The sequence below is a fragment of the Oryzias latipes genome, chromosome 14 (genome assembly GCF_053564925.1).
Source record: "Oryzias latipes strain Hd-rR chromosome 14, Olatipes_Hd-rR_3.1".
In the NCBI taxonomy this organism is placed as follows: domain Eukaryota; kingdom Metazoa; phylum Chordata; class Actinopteri; order Beloniformes; family Adrianichthyidae; genus Oryzias; species Oryzias latipes.
Genome location: NC_136250.1, coordinates 26417242 through 26436756, shown reverse-complemented (window position 1 = coordinate 26436756; position 19515 = coordinate 26417242). Strand labels below are relative to the sequence as shown.

Genomic DNA, 19515 nt, shown 5'->3' with positions numbered 1-19515 from the left:
AAAAAAGGATGTTGCTTTAATTAAAATAACAAATGTATAACAACAATGAAACTTCAAATATTTTGTAGCAAAAACATTTATTTGTAGAATTATATGCAATAAAATGCAAAAACTACCCCAACAAATTAAAATCAGCTGATTTTTTTTTCCTGACAGTAATCCTGAGAACATGATCTCTTTTAGCCAAACTGGCATCGTTTTTAAAATCCTATTCTGAACCAAGCACCATTCATCCCTGTATCAAGTATAGCAAAAGAACAGATGCATAAATTGTGCATAGGCTGATCAAATGAGAATGACGAGATCCTTAAGACCGGCTCTAAAAAGAAGGAGAAGACTATAGAGATTGCTTGATTTGTGAAAAAGATGTTTCAGGAGGATTTCAATTTCTATTTTTACAGTAGACTGTAACAATAGTTTTGTACTGTTAAGGGGCAGATCAATAATAATTTAACTGAGTTTAAATGAGAAAAAAGCTAAATGTCTTTAACTGAAAGTTGGTATGGTGCTTCATGGAACCAGGTTAAAGTAAAGCAGCAGAGGGTCAGGTAAATTGAGATTAGCTCTGAGAAGATCCTTTTGAGGGACATGAAGCAAGAGTCTCTGTTTTGCCCCAAATAGACCCGTTGATGTAGGGAAACGACACAAAGGCTTTCCTGGTTAGTGGCTAATTCAGCTTCATTCTGTTAATCACTAGGCTATTTCTGACAGTAAAAAGTAAGCTTTAGTAGATTTAAACAGCACCAGAACATTTCTCGTATCTGCGTACATCAGTAGGTACTGGCAGAACATGAGCGCAGCAGCTTCTGTAGAGGGCAGGAGGTGAAAAGCAGCTTAGAACTTGTAAAAGAGTTAATTGCAACAAAAAAAAACTCCCGAGTGGATTTTCAACAAGTTCCTTAGCCATTAAAAACTGCTGTGAAATTTGCCTGTAGTTTCTAAGGCAGGTGTGGTCACTTTTTCCACATTTTGGTGGATTGATGTATGTTTTGCATCATTACAACCTGACAAAGTGACTTATTAATCCTTAAAACATGAAATGTTCCACAGATGCTCACTGGACCGGTCACTAGAGAGTCATCTTTGCAAAATTCTGAGTCTGTGCCAGGATCTTCTTCCACTCAGTCCCACTGAAAGTTTGGTTTTCAGTCTCATGCTGAGGATTCCTGTTGGAGTTGGGAACCAGTGTTTATTACGCCTCTCGGAAAACTTTCTCTGGCCTCCTGCATCTTTTTCCTCGCTCTCTGAAAAGCCTCTGACAGAGAAAAACATGAAACGTGTTAAATGAAACTATTATTAACATTTAAATACAGCACATTTTAAATCCTAATTGCATCCCAATAGCCCAACAAATGTTGATCCCTAAATAAAGTTCAGACCTCCAGAATTTCAGTGCAAAGAGGCTTGGAAGTCAAATGGATTTTTTGTTTTTTTTTACCCAGAATGTTGCAAACAGCTCCTTGTTGACTAAATCCTCCCAAATGCTCAAAAACCTTCTGTCTCCTCCTTTTCAGAACAGCAGCATCCACAAATGCCCTGAAATGTACACACGGACACAAAAGACCACTGTAGTTATGTTGCTGGCAGACTGAGACCTGTTTGACGCTTACCTGACACTCACCTGGCTTGCTGGATGCAGTGCAGGTTAAAAGTGACGCTTCCTGTGGTTACAGTGCAGAAACCAAAGCGACTCAGCCTGTCCCCCTGATACAAAAATGTTAGAGAATAACAACAAAAAACATACACATACTGTAAATACTAAAACACCTTTGTTTCAATCATGTATCAAAAGCAAGTCCCTGTTTATCAAAAACCCAAAGAAATCATTTTTTTCAAAGTCTGTTGGTTATTCTGATATTTGCACTCCGTTAAATGGTTTCCACCAGAATGTCACAGTAAATGCAAATTATTGATTTTTTTATTCAAAAGTGTACAATTTAATTCAATATATAGCAGCAAAAATTAAAATAATCATCAATTTGTTTTCAGATTTCTATCCTAAGTCCAATTTTTTGGATTACTTAAATAGTGATTTAAAAAAAGAAAACGTTTAATTTTTGCTTTGACAAATAATATTCACAAAAATGTATTTCAGAAATGGAAGAATCAATAATTTTATTGAAGTTAGGATTGACTCAATTTCAACTGACAATTGAAACCCAGCTGCCCAAGGAGTATGTATCGATAAAATCACAACATATTTATTTAACTTTATACCTGATAAAAATCAACATCAATTGTCTAAAACTTTGTTTGAGCCAGCTTTGATTCACCTTGAATGTTCCTGGAGTTCTGACATAACTGTCATCTTCAAGCTCAGCAGAACCTCCAATAAAGAAGCGCTTCATTGCAGACACAGTCCCTGTCTGAACAGGCCTCCATGTGTGACATGTCATGGTATGTTTACCTGGTATACAAACACAAACAAGATGTAGAAACACTAACCATTTAGAAATCCCTTGATTAAATGTGAACAGTAACAAAATAAACTGAATTTAAATGAGATTTCAGGAAATACATCGTACCGGGCGTGGCAGGAAAAAGCAGATAACCATAGCCTTCCGTTCGATAGCGCTGCCAGAAGTCCAAGGAAAGAACCTTGAAGTAAATCACTGGCCACTGAGGAATGCCTTCTAAAGTAAGATAAAACCTGGATTCATAAAACATAAACTATGCTATAATACTTAACAGCTGATACTAACCTTCACCGTCTTTTTGCTTCATATAAAGAGCCTCAAAAGTGAAGGGATAGCTGAAGAAAGCCACATCTTCCTGTAGACGGAGAGTTTGTTGAGGGTTTAACAACTTCCACTCAAAAAAGTGGTTTAGTCTCTTACATGCAAGTTGTTTCTCTTTCGGCTTTTCCCATCAGGGGTCGCCACAGCGAACGAGCCGCATGGTAAACTTGGCAATGTTTTACGCCGGATGCCCTTCCTGACGCAAGCCTCTCAAAGCAACCGGGCTTGGGACCGGCACAGAGGTAGAGAAGGGAACAGGGAGCAGCCCGGATTTGAACCTGGGTTTCAATTCAATTCAATTCAATTCAATTTTCTTTGTATAGTCCAAAATCACAACAACAGTCGTCTCGATGGGCTTCGAAGTAAAACATGAACTTCCACAGACGGAAGGCGCCGCAAACCAGCACGAGCTAAACCGGCTCCCTAGTCTCTTACATGCAAGCAATCAAGATTTTTTTTTTTCTAAATGTAAGCCATTAAGTATCAGAAAATATACAGGAATGCATTGTCAGTACAAAACCGAGATGCACCTTAAAGCAACAACCACTTGACAAACTTGTTTTTTGTCTCTACACATTTACAGGGCCTTTTTCCTTTGGGCATCTAGCTTAAAAGGGACGCCCAGTCAAGACTTGCACATTTGACTTCAGTTGTACAGCAGATGCCAAACCCTGTTCTTTAACCAGACTTGGGACAGGCACATGGAAACACTGGAGAGTGCCCACTGTGTGCCCGCAGTCATTTACAGCACATAGTAGTCCCAGACAATCTCTCATTAAAGAAACAATCAGGCGTTACCCCGGTTAGCTTCTGGGGACTGGTGTGTCCAGGGTGGCAAAGCCGTTTATGGATTCTTTTATTTCCAGTTACAGAATTTTGCAGACAGACAGCAAGTTGTGGCTGAGCTTTATGCTTTAACTAAGCCTCTGCTGCACTCTCCTACACTGATGCTCTTACTTTTCCAGTCTTTTAAAGGTATGTTTCGGCAGAGACGTTCATTGTCGACTCAGCAATTGCTAGTCTTGAAGACTTTTTTAGATAAACTGTTGTGGAATTGTGTAGCTTTTCAAGCTAAGCGTATGCAAAACGTTCACACCTTTTCAAGAGACTTGGTCCGACAGGTCTGGGTGACCTCTGATAGAGACTGAGAAGGCAAACTGGACCAATCTGAAAGAAAAACATCAGTTACAGCTAAAGAGGCAAAAACAACAATCAAACAACTACTGATACTTAAGACTTACTATTGGGCAATTCCAAAAAGAAGTGTATGTACAAGTTGTCATATTCAAAGCCTTGAGCTGAGACTGTAAAAAAATAGTAGTTATTAATTCTAAACGTGTATTATATATATATAACTGCTAAAGTTAGCTCTGCCTTTTGACTTACCTATTTCTCCGTTCATCAGGTAACGCAGTGTACCTGCAGGAGGCTAAACAACACACATCTCATAGCTCACAAACCTAAATACAAGTCAACATTTACTCAAGTGATAACTATCCTTAAACCTTAATCCTTAAACCTTTTTTTGGCTAAAACTCCTCAAATGTAAGAATTTGCTCTTTAGTATATAGTTGATAGATCATAACATACTTGTCTTTTTTTTAGACCATGGTAAGCATTGAAAATTTGAATTAAAAACGTTACATTAAAACGCCTTACCAGCAATTAACGACATTTATTCAACGGAAACAATAACATACAGGCTGAGACTGCAAGAGTCACAATAACACCGAATGTGGAAAAAATGGACACTTTTCAACAAATAGACACAGGATTGACCTCTGTTTTGAATGTAGTTTGTGGTTTGTTTTCATGTAACAAAAAATCAATAAAAATAAAGTTTAAAACAAAAAACGCCTTACCATTTCAAAGTCCTGTCCAACAAGACCACTGAGGAACTCTTTGTGCCTCACATACAGCTATAAAGAGGAGGGACAAAGTTGATCCTGATTACAGCTTTCATCTTCCATTTTAGCAATAAAAATGTTCTGAATCTCTTTCCTGGTTTATTAGAAAATGCTGATATTGACTCACATCTTTATACATGTTCTGCTCCTTGTTTTTTTCCTCTGGCTTCATGCTTTTTGATACGTTCTCAAAAGTAAGACGCCATATTTCTCGGTTTTCTCCCTCAGCGACAATCCTGTCCAACGACACAAACGTCCGGTTAAATGTCTGATTCACTCTATTATTTTTGCTGTGGTTTTAAATGTACTTTGCTTTTTTCTTTTTTTAAACATACAATCGTTTTAGGATTTGCAGCTTACTGCTGCCATTCTACTCATCCCTTGTGCTATCCTAGGCACTTTACCATTGGGAGTTGGGTCATCTAGACCCACTATTCAGTGCTCTGAACTTTTTTTCTTCAATGATTTGTGATCTTCACTGGTGTCCATGGATTACATGAAATCTTTCCACCTTTATCCACCTTTGTCATGGTAGGAATTACACGTCAATGCAAGGGTGGGGTCATCTAAGATAGCACAAGGGTTAAATGATACGCTAAAAAATGTAGGATTCATTCTCAGCCATCACAGAAGCCTTGTAAACTTGCCTGTAGGGCTCTCGGCCTTTGTTGAAGTCAGGTTTTACAACTATAGTTCCATGGCCGTCGGTTTTTATAGTTATCAGCAGGCACTCGTTCTCTTTTTGACCAAGCCTGAAAATTCACAATAAACATCCTGTCAAATGGTTAGTAGAGCTTTGCACTGGCCAGCTCTGCATGTCATGAGATTAAAAAGTTTACCTCTTACAACCCTTGTGCTGTCTTGTGGGGTATGTGCATCTGGACCCCACAAAATAGCACAAGGGAAAATATCATACAAAACATCAATGATTTGTCTGGTTTCAGATGTAGAAAATACATGTAGAGAAGCTTTATCCTCAGTCTAAGTACCAATAATAATTTACTTAATTTATATAGCACTTTTCGAAAACGAGATTACTAAATTCTGTACAATTAATATGAGACAAAATCCGGATTACAAACAGTTTACAGTATGTAGTAATAAAACCCAGCACACACACAAAACAGTGATAGCAGTTAAAATCAATGAATCAATAAAAAAAAAAAAATTTAAATAAATCCTATGTTTAAATTTAAGAACCGGTAAAATCATTAAAAGCACTCCTATAGAGGTGGGTTTTTAAAAGAGATTTAAATAATGGTAGGGACCCAGCGAGCCTGATCTCTTCAGGGAGACTGTTCCAGAGTGTTGGGGCTCTTACAGCAAAGGCCCTGTCTCCCCTGATCTTCAATCTAGATTGTGGGATTGTTAAAAGGCCTTTTGCCGAAGATCTAAGATTGCGACCAGGTACGTAAGGAATGAGGAGATCGGCTATATATTTAGGGGCCAGACCACAGAGTGCTTTAAATGCACTATTAATGCATCATTAAAATCTATTCTAAAATGGACTGGGAGCCAGTGCAAAGACGCTAAAACTGGAGTGAGGTGGTCTCTCATTCTGGTTTTGGTTAGGAGTCTGGTGGCCGCATTTTGGACTAACTGGAGTTGATACACACTCTGCTGTGAAAGACATGTGTAGAGTGCGTTACAATAGTCCAGACGGGAAAAAATAAAAGCATGAATCACCATCTCAAGACATTTTTTTGATAGGAGAGAGGTTATTCTGTATAACCTTTGTATTTGCCAGAAACAAGATTTGACCACAGATTTAACATGGGTCTCCCCATTCAAATTGGTATCAAATTTCACTCCCAGATTTCTGCAGCTTGAAGAAACATTGTTAGACAAAGACTCCAATTTCTGAGCCACACCATTTCGGGCCTCAACTGAACCAAAAATAATAACTCCAGTTTTGTCCATATTCAACTGCAAAAGAATTTGGGCCATCCAGGTTTTAATATCAGCAATGCAGCTATTGAGATTCTTCAAAAGACCATGGTCACCAGGTTTAAAGGATAGGTAAAGTTGAGTATCATCGGCATAAAAATGAAAATTAAGGTTATGTCTGCGTATTACCGTGGTAGCATGTAAATTGAAAATAACAGAAATCCCAGGACTGAACCCATGGGGAACGCCACATGTCATTTTCACCTTAGATGAGCAAGAATTGCAGATGAAAACATTAAAAAAAAACCTGTGTCCGATAAATAAGAATAAAACCAGTTAAGAACTGTGGCAAAAAAAAACAACCCAAGATTTTAGACGTTGTAATAAAATTGAGTGGTCAACTGTATCAAATGCTGCACTGAGATCTAAAAGAACTAAAATCGCGCTCCTCCTCCTTCTTTTCACATTCCACCATCCATTTTAGAAGAATATAAACACTCACCTGAACACAGGTGTTAGCTCACCTTTGCACTAATAGTTTGCATGATTGAATGAATGAAATATCTCACACTAGTTGGTTTAAAGGCATAAGTATGCGTGTGTGAACACTATCTGTTTTGTGTACATGTTGGCATGTGGACATTTTTGCAGCTAGCAGGTGTGTTGATAACATTTGAGTGTGTGTGGACAGGCCCCGCCCTTTTTGTACTACATTTGAACCTTACCGTAATGATAAACAACCAGTAAACCTGTCTGCTCTATGCTGCTTCATGGTCTTACCCCCCTTCCCCTCCTATTATCACCCTCCTACCCCCCCCCTCTCTCTAACGTCCCTCTCTCTTCTTCCCTTCTTTCATTTTCCGTCCGGTCCAACACCAAAGATTTTCAAACATGATTGAAATTAATAAAGTTTGGCCTCAATTACAAAAGGGGTTTATTCAGACATACCTTTGGTTTGTCTGAAGATTAATAACCCCTCTTGTTAAAGCAAAATATGTCCAACACAAGAGGCCCTCAGCTCTCATCTGCCTGCCCAGCTGTTGGACAGGACAAGTTAAAAAAAAAAAAAAAAAAAAAAAAAAAAGAACTAAAATCGATAGTTTTCCTGAGTCTGCAGCCATTGAAGGGTCAGTGATGGTGATGAGATAATAGTTTATACATATCTTGGCAAGGAAATGGAAAAACAAAGAATTATGGGTCATACCTTCCAGGAGGGCCCAGATCCCCCATGATGTGCATAGTCTGCATGGCATTATTCACCACACGACTGGTCCTCACAAACTCTTCTGTGGGCTCCCAGTTAATAATTCTAGTTTTAGGAATGCTACTGTCCCTGCAACACAAGCCAGTGTCAAAGACAAAGTGTACAGCTGAGTAAACAACCTTTTGTTAAAGGCTCGCCACTATGAATTTATTCTAATTTGAACTGCACTTACACATTTACAAATAGAAGTCTAAAACATTTTTTCTGTCTATTTTAAGCTTTAAAAGTTCTTTTGGCTCATCTTTTTCCTGCCAAAACAGACGTTTCACCTACATGGTTCGCCGTTCTTGTCGTCTGTTTTTGACAGTAGCCATCCTTTCAGCCAGGAAGGTGGGACCTGTTTTGGTTGTGGTCAGTAGATCTGTGTGCTCCTGTAAAGATTTAAAAAAAAAAAAAAAAAAAGCAAATCTGACATTTTTAAATCTGCAATCTCTCATTTGTATTTATGAAAAGAAAAATGCCAATGAAGTATTTAACCAAAGCAGCAATGACATAAAATACTGCAAGAAATCTTTGATAGAAAAAGTCTGAATGCAATGGAATAAAATCAAACAAAATCCATGCACCATCAAAACTCTTAAACCTTTGCTGATTCTATAAAGTAAAAATCCAATACTATGGAACTGAAGCTCAGGTACATTTGAGTCATGTCACATCATCATGTCATCAGAAAATGACCTTTAAATTTTAAAAGTTTGACTTTCATGTGGTAAAACCATGCGGTTAAAATGATAGGATGAAGGTGACTCTACATCAAAACACAACAAACCAGTTGGTGGAGTGGAAGACAATTGGTGTAGCGATCATGATCGGTGTAGGTGAAAATTCTGCGACTGCGTCGGCTTTTGGCCTTGATGAGGGCCTTGACTTCTTTGTGGTATTGTCGGTCCAGAGGAGTTTGACACACCGCTTCAGTCTGGAATAACTCCATCTCATACTGGAATGACCCACATATGACGATAGATCACAAACGTTTAATACTCTTCATCAAAAGCAGCACTGGAATGATAAGGATACCTGACTGAAGATTTTTTCTTGCCAACCAACAACAACTTCATCTTCATTGTCACCTGTAAGAACAACATAGATATAATAATTTCCAACTCTGTGGAAATGTTTCCTTAATAATAAAATACACAACTCAAAAACTCATTTTGAGACATTTACGTACAGTCAGTCACAGTAACTTATTTTACCTTTTTGAGCCGGCGACGAAAGTGTTTTTAATTCAATATCTCCCCCTTCCTGCTGGGACAGAACCTGCTGCTGGAAGTGCTGAGAGAGGGCTGCTGTGGAGGTCACCCTCTCAATGCGAACTCTGAAGAGTTAACACAAACAAAAACAAATCAAAACATAAACTTCTTTTTTACACATCGTCTTAGATTACTTACTTTATTTTCAAGTTTTTGACAACATCCTGTGACCGATAAACAGCTTCTCCCGTATCTGTGTTCCAACCGTCTGCCATGTGTGGAAAATTAGCAAACAAATTTAAGGATAAGTTAGCAACAGCGTTAGCCAAACGTTAGTCAGTTAGGTTGTTGGTTGTTTAAATTATAAAAATAGATATGGATTAATAAAAGAAAAGTAAAAAATAAACACCACCAACAACAACAAATATAATGCAAAAAAATAACCCTAAAACATGAGACTACAAATAAAATGTCGTTTCCATAGAGATCGAGCCCTTACTTCTTCGTCTCTAATATTTATGATTACATTGCAAACCTTGTGTCGACACCTAGTGACAAAAGTGTGATACTACAAAATTACACAGAAGTGCTATTTATGTTTTCATGTTCAACAAGTTTAAAATAAAATGGACAGAAGAGCTTAACATGTAATTTACAAAAGCTGACTAAAAATCTTAATATAAACACAATGATTATAAAATAACTACAATTGGAGAAAGAAAATGAAAGCTGCGAATGGTGATAGTTTAAACAATGACAAAATGAGCCTTTTTCATTTTTATTTTTCATTATTTATTTAGTTTATAGAGTCAAGGAAAACGTTGAAAAATAAAAATACATGAAGCTTTCTAAAGGTGACCAAAATTTATTTTTAGACATTTAAGATTGTAGGTGTGGAGTTGTTTAAAATACATGGTGGAAATAAGTTAAGACATAATTAAACTATACAACGTATTCATTTTCATTGTCTCTTTGTAAAGCCAATTAAAGCTTGAATAATTCTGGAAATATTTACGTTGGGAATACTACACTTGTGAATAATCTACTCATAGAAAATGTACCAAAGGTTATTTGATAGTTCACAATTAAAAGAATTTTTTTTTAAATAATTTAAGTTAATTTTTTTTTTCTTTTGTTTTGAAAGAGGTTTCCTTGACAGGAAAAAAACAACCGGAAGAGGCGGGTCTTTGCGTCACAATTTGATTCGAAAGCCAATCAGGCTGCCTGGCGGGTCAACAGAGGACTTGTGTTCATGCGTGAAAGTTCTGTAAAAATATTATTTTAAAAATACTGTACACTATGTCTTCGTTTGTGACTGAGGTGCTTGCCAGCTCCGGTAAGCTGGAAAAAGAAGACCTGGTCAGTAAAATAAGCAAAATGTCGCGGAAAGTGGAAGACACAAAGGTAAGTTGCTAGCTAATGTAGCATATGGTAACGTTAAGCTAAGTAAGTTTGAAATACAATTAGCTTTTAGCTCTTTTAGATGTTTTCACCGGCACACATCTCCCTTTTAATTAAAAACTTAATAAAAGCAGCAGCCACATTACCAACCAATTAAAAAGCACTCGAAAAACAAAATAATTATATTTTCTACATTAGCATTTTCATAGTTAGCCAAACCGACTTTACTTACGTTACGTGGCTGCATGATGATCTTGTAGCAGCAGCACCGATCTGACATGATGGACGACCCTTCTTTTGATCATTTTCGTATTTGTCAGTAGATGCTAACATGCTATAAATAAATGTTACTTATTTATCTTAACATTCACTTTAAAAGTCATGCAATGGATACACGTTCTTCGTGTGTTTTCCTTAGGAAGAAGTCTGTGACATGATTAACAAAAGGTACAATGAATTCCTGCCAAGCTTACAAGCATCAGAAGACCTGATGCTGCAGGTGGATGAGGTTTCCAAAGAAATGGATGCACTTAAGGCCTGCATAGAAACAGAGGTATGGGTTAAACTTTTGTTAAGTGCATTTTTAATAAATTGTTATTATATACATTTTTTTTAATTTAATTTCCCTTAAATTCATTCATTAAGGTGCAGGAGAACATACACGTGGCTGTAACTGAATTTGCAAAGCTGAAGGAGCAGTTGGAGAGGAACACTGTTATAATAAAAATGCTAGAACACCTTAAAGAGGTACGTTAATTCTACCCATTTTCTTGTATGCAGACATGTGAACAAGTCCATGTCTAACTTTCCTCTTAACTTTCCTCTTGTGTAACTCAGTTCCACAGTGCAATGGAAAAGTTCAACAAAGCATTAGTTGAGAAAAAGTATGTTGACGCAGCCAATAATTTGGAAAAGGTAAGAGTTGCCATCATTACGCTCAAACATACTTTTCAGACTCAGCTGTAATCCTGTACAGATAAGCAGAACATAAGAGGCTTTAAGAAAAAAAAACCTGTTAACAGTTATTACTAGAACAGCAAGTCAAATGGAAAGCATAATTTCCAGCTAAAAAAAACAGCTTTATATTTAATTTGGCTGAGAAATGTAAAAGAAAATAATAGCTAAACAGCGTTTTGTTTCAGGCAAGGAGCAGCATGGATTCACTGAAAAGCTGGAAGACCTCAGAGCTCCCGCTGCTTACGGTTCTGGGCTCTGAATTAACGGTGCAGAGAGAAAACCTGATTTACCACCTTGGAGATGAGTGGAAGCGACTTGTCATCTGGAAATTGCCCCCCACAAAAGGTAAGACAAAGTAATTTGTTTTCTTGTTTTCTGTACCCAGCTGTAAATAGAAATACGCACATCATCAGGTGTTGTAAAAAAAAGGTGTGTGATCATTCTCTTCAACCCACTTCTTTTCAAGCACACGTTCTCGTTTCATCTGTCTGTTTTAAACTCTTGTGTTTATTTTCATTTGTGTTTTAAATAAAATTGACATTGAAACGAAGATTGTAGTTTTAATATCTAAGTACAGTACTGTTTTTTTTTATATTATTTATTTGATGTATGACTTAACCAAAATCTGTTATGAGTAGGAGACTGAGATAACTTTCTAATGTTTTCTCTTGCACACCAGACACTGATTGGATTTAAGATCCACACTTGAAAAATCTTAAAATTGGAATTGCTCACTAACTAAGAGGCTCTTGCAAAGTTTTTTCTAACTGAATGTAATTTTTGGAAGGGGGATTCAGCCGGTTTTTTATCATTTTTTGATGATTTTACACAGAGCCTGCAGATCAGACGTCGGTCCAGAAGGTAGAGCTGACACTGACTGACGTTGGCAGTAAGGATGGAGAATCCAAACCACCAGTTCTGCTGCGCTGTATTCTACAAGCTCTGGCCATCCAGGGGGAGCTTCAACATAAAGTCAAACTCTTCAGTAAGAACAAACGGCAACTTCATGCACAATTTTTAAATATGCAGTTTTAGCATTTATTTTCATTTTAGCCACATCAACTGATATTTTTATGTTCTTTTACTGCAGTCTTTTTAATAGACTAAACTTTAAATTTTTATTTCCCCCCAAATATGTTCTGTTCAGGCCAGGTGCTTTTAAAATACATGTTGAAGCCATTGGTGAAGCATGCATCACTGTCTGTGAGAGTATCGGAGCAACAGGGGGAGGGAACCACCCTGGCCTTGCAGTGTTTAGAAGTGAGCCACAAGGAGAAATCTGCCCCTTCACAGGTCTTCAGTAAACTCCACCTGGTCCTCAAGACACTGCACACACACCTGCTGGGTAAAGAACGGCTGAGATCTTGTTCCAACCAACTAAACCTTTCTGTTTATGTCATTATTAGAATTTACAGCAGATGGTTTTGTTGTTTTCCAGATGTATCCATTGGTTCTAAAAAGCTCTCAGCCATCCTGGGAGAGCTGATTTGGGAGGAAATGTCACAGTGTATCATCCATGAGTGTTTGGTCAATTCCATCCCCACTGACAGTAGCGAGCTAAAAAACTACAGCGCGGTACGGTCTAAAAGATTTGTAAATTGTTTTCTTTCTTCAATCCAAGTTTCATCGGTGGTGGAGTGACATTTTGATCTGTCTTTTTAAGGTGATCAAAGAAACGGAGGAGTTCGAGAAAGCTTTGAAGGAGATGGACTTTCTGCAGGGTGATTCCACAGACCTGCTGAAATACGCCAGAAATGTCAACTGCCACTTTGCGAGCAAAAAGTGCAAGGATGTCATCGTAGCAGCGCGCAAGCTGATGACCTCCAAAATGCACAACACAGTTAAGGTGATGCCAAAATGTCAGCCATAATGTTAACATGACATAAAAAACGTGGGACCATTGAAGTGACATTTAATAAAAGGCAAATGGATAATCTTTATAAGACATAAAGCTGTTTTGTTTTTAAGATGTTTAAAAAAAAACTTGACTTTAGCACTCATTTATAAATTTTCCTGCCACTTGTATTTTAAATTATTGAAAATATGTTATTCTCTTTGTTTCCTTTTGGAGAGAGGACATTCCATTTTCCCTTTACACAAAGAAATTCTCAAAATTCTTTTGATACCTTGGGCAGAGAGATCTTTTAACCTAACATGCATATTTTTGGACTGCCCCAATAAATAAGGCATAATGCCCGACGGGGTGTTCATAATGGTTTCTTCCACAAAGTCCATTCATTTCTGATAATGGGCAACTCAAAGGAGCACTATCATAGGCACTATGCAAAAAGGAATAAATCAAGTATTTGTACCGTAATCTTATTTTTCACAAGAAATGGACTGTTTGATAAAAAGTGGGACATGTTGTCATGGTTACGCTACAGAACCTGCTCCTCGCTCTGCTGCAGCTGGACTATGAGGTCTAACCAGCGAAGGAAAGTGAAATATAAACATCATGTTAAGTGACACAAAGCATCATGGAACATTCAGGCTATTCAACCGGAACTTGTTTTTTAGGTGTCATTTATCACTTTATAATGGACTCCCTGCAGCCAATCAGAGTCTGGTTAAAAAATAGAATTAATATATAATCTATTGATATGGTTTTTGGAGTGGTGAGAAACTGCAGTTCAAAGCTTTTTGTGCTCTTCTAGCGTTTTAACTGAACCTCCTCCTCCTCCTCAGATCACACCAGACTCAAAACTCCATCTTCCCAAGTTACCGGCTCCAAGTTCAGGAGTGAAGCTAAAGCAGGCGGCCTCAAAAGAGGATGCGGTGATGGAGAACTCAAAGCAGCTGTCTGCGTGGAGTTTGCATCTGCCCGCCTGTCGGATCAGTGAGTCGGTGCAGCAGCTGATGGAGCTGGCGGTCAGCACTCTGTGTGAAGCCGTTGGAAGTTCCTCACAAAGGTTCCGCTTTGCACAGATGTGTCTGAATCTTCATGTGATATAAATGAATCCTGTTTCCCACCTAAACAATCCTTTTTGTTTTTTTCTCAGTGCCTTACAACTGTTCTTCACAGTGAGGAACATCTTCCAGCTGTTCTATGATGTTGTACCAACGTATCACAAGTACGAATCATTCCCCCCTTAAAGCAACCCATCATTTTATCCAAATGTTTTACAGTTCTGCTTTTTTTTTTCTCCCTCCACCCAGAGAGAACCTTCTCAAGTTTCCCCACTTAGCTGCCATCCAGCACAACAACTGCATGTACCTCGCACACCACTTACTCACCCTGGGTCACTACTTCAGAGCTCACCTGCCACAGCCCCTCAATGAAGGAGTTGCAACTTTTGTTGACATGGTGCCCGGATTCAGGAAACTTGGTAAGCAACAGGATACGGCGTTGTCATTTAAAAAAAAACAAGTCACTGCTTTGATTAACCTGTTTGAGTCTTCAAAGCTTTAACTCTGTGTTTTCTTTTGCTGCAGGTGCTCAGTGCTTTTTAACACAACTAAATGTACAAAAGGCAGAGCTGCTGGAAAGACTTTCTACTGCTCACAACTTCTGCAACCTGGACGATGAAGACAACTACATTGCAGCCAGCAAAGCAGTTCGGCAGGTGAGAGGAGAATCTGTGGTAAACTTGTCTTTAAAAACCCACTCTGATGCTGTTTTTAGCCAAAAAAAACCCAAACAGTCTTGTTTTCTTGGACTTAGTGTTTGCAGAGCGGCAGGAGTTCATTAGAAATTTGCCTCTGAGTTGTAGGCGGGACTGTTGGCCCACCCTTCTCTGTTGCTGAGAGTTCTCTGTTTACGTTTGCTGCCGCTAGCCTACAGCCCCTTAACACCCCCAGCCTAACATTACCGCTGCAACAAAAATGGCGAGCAATATCTGAGCCATCCAGCTGCACAGTTTTAGCCAGATGCGAGCTCAGACCAGGAAAACAAAGATGTACATGGGTTTAATCACTGAACGGGGAGTTTTTGGCCCGCCCCGCTTATTTTCTACCTCACAAATAAACTGTTTTTCAAGCGCCATTTAATCCTGTCCTCGTGATTTACAACGGGTTAGGTAAAGAAATACTCAGAAATGCAATTTTGAGCTTAATTTTGTTCAAAAATGTCCTCCATCATCAGCAAAATGCCACAGGAACGTGTGAAAAACACCAGAAATACAGTTTTCATTGGAGTGGGTCTTTATCCCTTGTGCTATCCTAGGCACTTTAACAGTGGGACTTGGGTCATCTGGACCCCACAAGACCGTTCGCTAAACCTTTTTTCTTCAATGATTTGTGATCTTCACTGGTGTCCATGGATTACATGAAATCCTCTTCACCTTTGTCATGGTAGGGATAACACGTCGATGTAAGAATTGGGTCATCTGGACCCCATAAGATAGCACAAGGGTTAAGAGAATCGGTCTGTATGGAGAAGAACTCCACGATTTTGCTGTATTATATTTTTGAGGTTTCACATTAACCTCCAGCAGGTTTTAAACGCTCAACCAGGAGGAAAAATAGCTTTTTTCTCTAGTTTTATGTAACTTTTCCCTCATGCCCCTCTTAAAATATAAATAGCTTTTTGGCATCTTTAATCAGTGTAGTTCATTATGCACAATGCAAGAGGATTTGACAAAGCATCAGTTTAGGCTCTCCAAACTAAACTTTTTTTATTTTATTTATCATTTTAATTGTTGTTTAAATGTTTGAACTTTACATACTCGGCACCACATAAATAAAATAATTGATTGAGTAATTAAGAGTAGTAAAAAAATAATCATCTCACCTTTTCCATGCTCTCAAAGGAGCTGTTACAAAGATAACAGAGGGATTGGTGGAAAAAACTATTTGTTACTATTGAGTCTATTCTTTGATCCCCTCTTTGACCTGCAGGTCATCCATCAGCTTAAGCAGCTCGCTACAGTTTGGCAGGACGTTCTTCCAGTCACCATTTATTGTAAAGCCATGGGAAACCTCCTCAATACTGCAATCACAGAAATCATTAGCAAAATTATGATGCTAGAGGTATGTCTTTCTTTATTACATTCTTTTTTTTTATATCTCGTGAAAAAAAGCGCTTATTTAGCCCCGCTTGATTCTTTACAGGACATTTCCTCTGAGGATGGAGAACACCTCCACACTTTGTGCCAAACTATAACAGAAGAAGGCCCACTTGTTTTCATTCCTGTGGTTGAAGAAAGCAAGAACAGGAAATACCAGGAGGAGGTGCCTCTCTACGTGAAGAAGTGGAGCACTTTTAAGGAGCTCGTCATTGTGCTCCGAGCCAACCTGCAGGAGATTGTTGACCGGTAAGAAAGAAAGGAAGACTGTGTTGTGTTCAAAGTCCCATTTTTTTAACCCATGTGCTATCCTAGGCACTTTAACATTGGAAGTCGGGTCATCTAGACCCACTAGACAGTATGCTAAACCTTTTTTCTTCAATGTTTTGTGATCTTCACTGGTGTCCATGGATTACGGTACATGAAATCTTTCCACCTTTATCCACCTTTGTCATGGTAGGGAGAACACGTCAATGTAAGGATCGGGTCATCTGGACCCCATAGGATAGCACAAGGGTTAAGTGGTCTTTTAATTATGAATATGTCATATTTAGCCACAATTTAGAAAAAACTGTTGTTTTTTATGACTTAGTTTCTGCAGAGCAGCAGTAGTTTATTAGAAATTAACCCCAGAGTTGTGGGCAGGACTGTTGGTGTGGAGTAAGCCAGCGCTTATTTCTCAGCACCCCTTGTTTGCACTCTCTCACTAGCTTACAGCCCCTCTCACCCCAACCTAACATAACGAAACAAAAATGAAGAGCAGTATTGGAGCTATCCAGACGTACAGTTCTGACCCAGATTCCAGCTCGGATGAGGAAAACAAAGACTCGCATGGATCTATTTTCCTACAAGTTGATGCATCAGAATGGAGCGAAGCCCGGAGCCTGTGCCTTATTGTAGGAACTTGTAGATCACACAAGCTTTTTCAATCAGCCTTTTTTCGTCTGCTCCTGATTCACAATGGTTTGAATAAAGAGATTCTCAGAAATGCAAACTTAAGCTTAATTTTCTTAATGTTGCAAATGTTCCTATTAAGGCTTGAGTTTGCTGGCCAAAGGTCATGTAAGCAATTGCAGCACCACCCAGCGGCCAATAACACGGCAAATATATGAGTTCATTCTTTACTTCTATAGGAACCAATACCTTTTTGAATTTGGGGATACTGGGTTCATTTGATAGTTTGAAAATTTCTGAATTTATTAACACATGACCAAATTTGCATTCCACATATATTTAAAATTTAAAAAGAAATCATGGTATTATTGGTCTTGTGGTAGTTCAGTAAGGCCAGAAACACAACCTAAATGTTTTTAAATGTGTTAAACACAGACCTAAAATTGGATATAACAGTTTAAGTAGTTGAGTGGGTGGAGCTTCACAGTTGTTTCATGGTAGCTAAATGTTTCTTGTCTCATGGTCTCAGAAATGAAGAGATACATAGGGAGATACGTGGGAAAATCTTTTATAAATAACCACCAGGTGCCACTAAAAAGCTAGGTTTTTGTAATGTATTAAACATCAGCCCTTGCGCAACAAAGCCATAATACTTTTTAAGATATAAGGGCTTTAAGGAGGACAACTTTTTAAGGAGTTGTAACATTGCAAAGAGGGCTGCACCTTTTTAACTTGCATTAGGTGTTTCATAAAACAGTACAGAATTGCACACATATGTAGCACCAGTAGATGTGTTGTGGTCCGACTAGGGTACATAAAGAATTTGTGACAATTTCAAAACGTATGTGGAATAGGGCGCCAAAAACTAAAACTTTTTAAGTGTTTAGAAATATCAACTAGTATTTAATATCAATATTAATTAGTATTTAAGGGGCTGCACGGTGGCTCTTGCCTCACAGCAAGAAGGCCCCTGGTTAAAGTCCTCGCTGGGGACCTAAAACAGAACATCGATGGGGAAACCTATCTGTGTGGAGTTTGCATGTTTTCCCTGTGCATGTGTGGGTTTTCTCCGGTGACTCTTGCTTCCTCCCACCGTCCAAAAACATGCTTTATATGCGAGTGTGCATGGATGTGTGATTTGTGGCCCTGCGACAGACTGGCAACCTGTCCAGGATGTCCCCCGCCTTTGCCCACAAGTGGCAGTATAAGATAGAAGAAGAAGCCCCGTGACCCCGAAAGGGACAAAACCTGGTTTGAAGGATGAATGGATGGAATTAGTATTTTAAACCCATGTGTTTTATTTTTGTAATCTAGACTCCCTAAACTTAGTTGTTTACATTCAGATATAGAATAAAACCTTGTTTTATGTATAGGTTTGATACCTGTGACTTTTCTTCACAGGTGGGCTGATGCTAAAGGTCCTCTGGCAGTTGAGTTTTCAAGCTCGGAGGTGAAGAGCCTGATCCGAGCTTTATTCCAGAACACGGAGAGAAGAGCTGCTGCTTTGTCTAAAATCAAATAGATTCCAACGTAGACCAAAAACATCCATAACATTTCTCTGTGTATAACCTGCACTCATGCCTTTGCTCCAAGTTTGTGTTGCATTCATTAAAGTATTTACATCATTTTACAACAGTGTTGGAATTAAAAGCTGTAAAAAAGATGTGTGCTGTAATTAATGTGAGTTAAAACATCCCTCAGAGATTTGTTTGATGAGAAATCTGTAAAGATTGTTTGCTCCAAAGGCCAGAGCTGATGTGTAACCAGTAATCTGTTAAACAAATATCACAATGAAGAATTCAGGGTTAATCTGGCTCAAGTTTTCTTCATTTATTATTTTTCAAACGAGTTTAATTGATGTCTATATCTTTATTATCGAACAAAATTTTGTCAAGATGTTACTAATGCCTTGATTCGAATTATCTCAAAATGTCGCCTTTTCAATGTGGTTTTTTTTCCAAATTTATAAATGTATACATTGCTTTCATATAAAAGTTATCAATAAAGTCTTATTGGTTTTAAAGCTGCTGTATTTTATTTTCATCTCAAAGTTTTGTTTTCCAGCCTGTGTCTTTCAACTTCTGCCTCAGAAAACATTAAGGAAAAAAAAACTATTTCATATGAAAATGCATTCATTAAAAATGAAAGACATGTTTCTGCATCTACCTGAAATATCCACAGGGCAGTTCCTAAACTTTATTCATTATTACAGATTTAGTTTTCTATGCAAGGTCTTTCAATAGAACTATTACAGATAGATTCAGGTCTTGT

At 38.1% G+C, this 19515-nt stretch overlaps 2 protein-coding genes across 2 annotated transcripts; one reads left to right on the top strand and one right to left on the bottom strand.

Annotated features, from left to right (window-relative positions):
* Positions 1–58: 58 nt before the first annotated feature.
* Positions 59–9542, bottom strand: mks1 (MKS transition zone complex subunit 1). The gene is made up of 18 exons (XM_011483911.4): positions 9188–9542; positions 8993–9114; positions 8814–8866; positions 8566–8733; positions 8070–8167; positions 7737–7865; positions 5293–5397; positions 4773–4881; positions 4601–4657; positions 4125–4167; positions 3980–4042; positions 3835–3905; positions 2703–2772; positions 2526–2633; positions 2274–2407; positions 1622–1704; positions 1439–1536; positions 59–1255 (listed from the first exon to the last, which is right to left on the bottom strand). The coding sequence occupies exons 1-18, from the start codon at positions 9262–9264 to the stop codon at positions 1152–1154; spliced, it is 1692 nt and encodes a 563-aa protein (XP_011482213.1). The 5' UTR covers positions 9265–9542; the 3' UTR covers positions 59–1151.
* A 637-nt stretch (positions 9543–10179) lies between these two features.
* zw10 (zw10 kinetochore protein) lies at positions 10180–19267 on the top strand. Its single transcript, XM_011483910.4, has 16 exons — positions 10180–10393; positions 10809–10943; positions 11036–11137; positions 11228–11305; positions 11533–11692; positions 12180–12332; positions 12495–12692; positions 12786–12922; positions 13011–13193; positions 14033–14256; positions 14347–14418; positions 14504–14673; positions 14780–14910; positions 16184–16315; positions 16397–16599; positions 18646–19267. Exons 1-16 carry the CDS (start codon positions 10289–10291, stop codon positions 18764–18766), a joined length of 2304 nt encoding a protein of 767 aa, XP_011482212.1. The 5' UTR covers positions 10180–10288; the 3' UTR covers positions 18767–19267.
* Positions 19268–19515: the final 248 nt, after the last annotated feature.

Coding starts and splice junctions, on each gene's coding strand:
- mks1 (XM_011483911.4), bottom strand. CDS start 9,264: ATGGCAGACGGTTGGAACACAGATACGGGAGAAGCTGTTTATCGGTCA. Junction 8,867..8,992: donor TTCGTCGCCGGCTCAAAAAG/GTAAAATAAGTT, acceptor TTGTTCTTACAG/GTGACAATGAAGATGAAGTT. Junction 5,398..7,736: donor GATCTGGGCCCTCCTGGAAG/GTATGACCCATA, acceptor GTGAATTTTCAG/GCTTGGTCAAAAAGAGAACG.
- zw10 (XM_011483910.4), top strand. CDS start 10,289: ATGTCTTCGTTTGTGACTGAGGTGCTTGCCAGCTCCGGTAAGCTGGAA. Junction 12,333..12,494: donor ACATAAAGTCAAACTCTTCA/GTAAGAACAAAC, acceptor TGTTCTGTTCAG/GCCAGGTGCTTTTAAAATAC. Junction 16,600..18,645: donor CTGCAGGAGATTGTTGACCG/GTAAGAAAGAAA, acceptor TTTTCTTCACAG/GTGGGCTGATGCTAAAGGTC.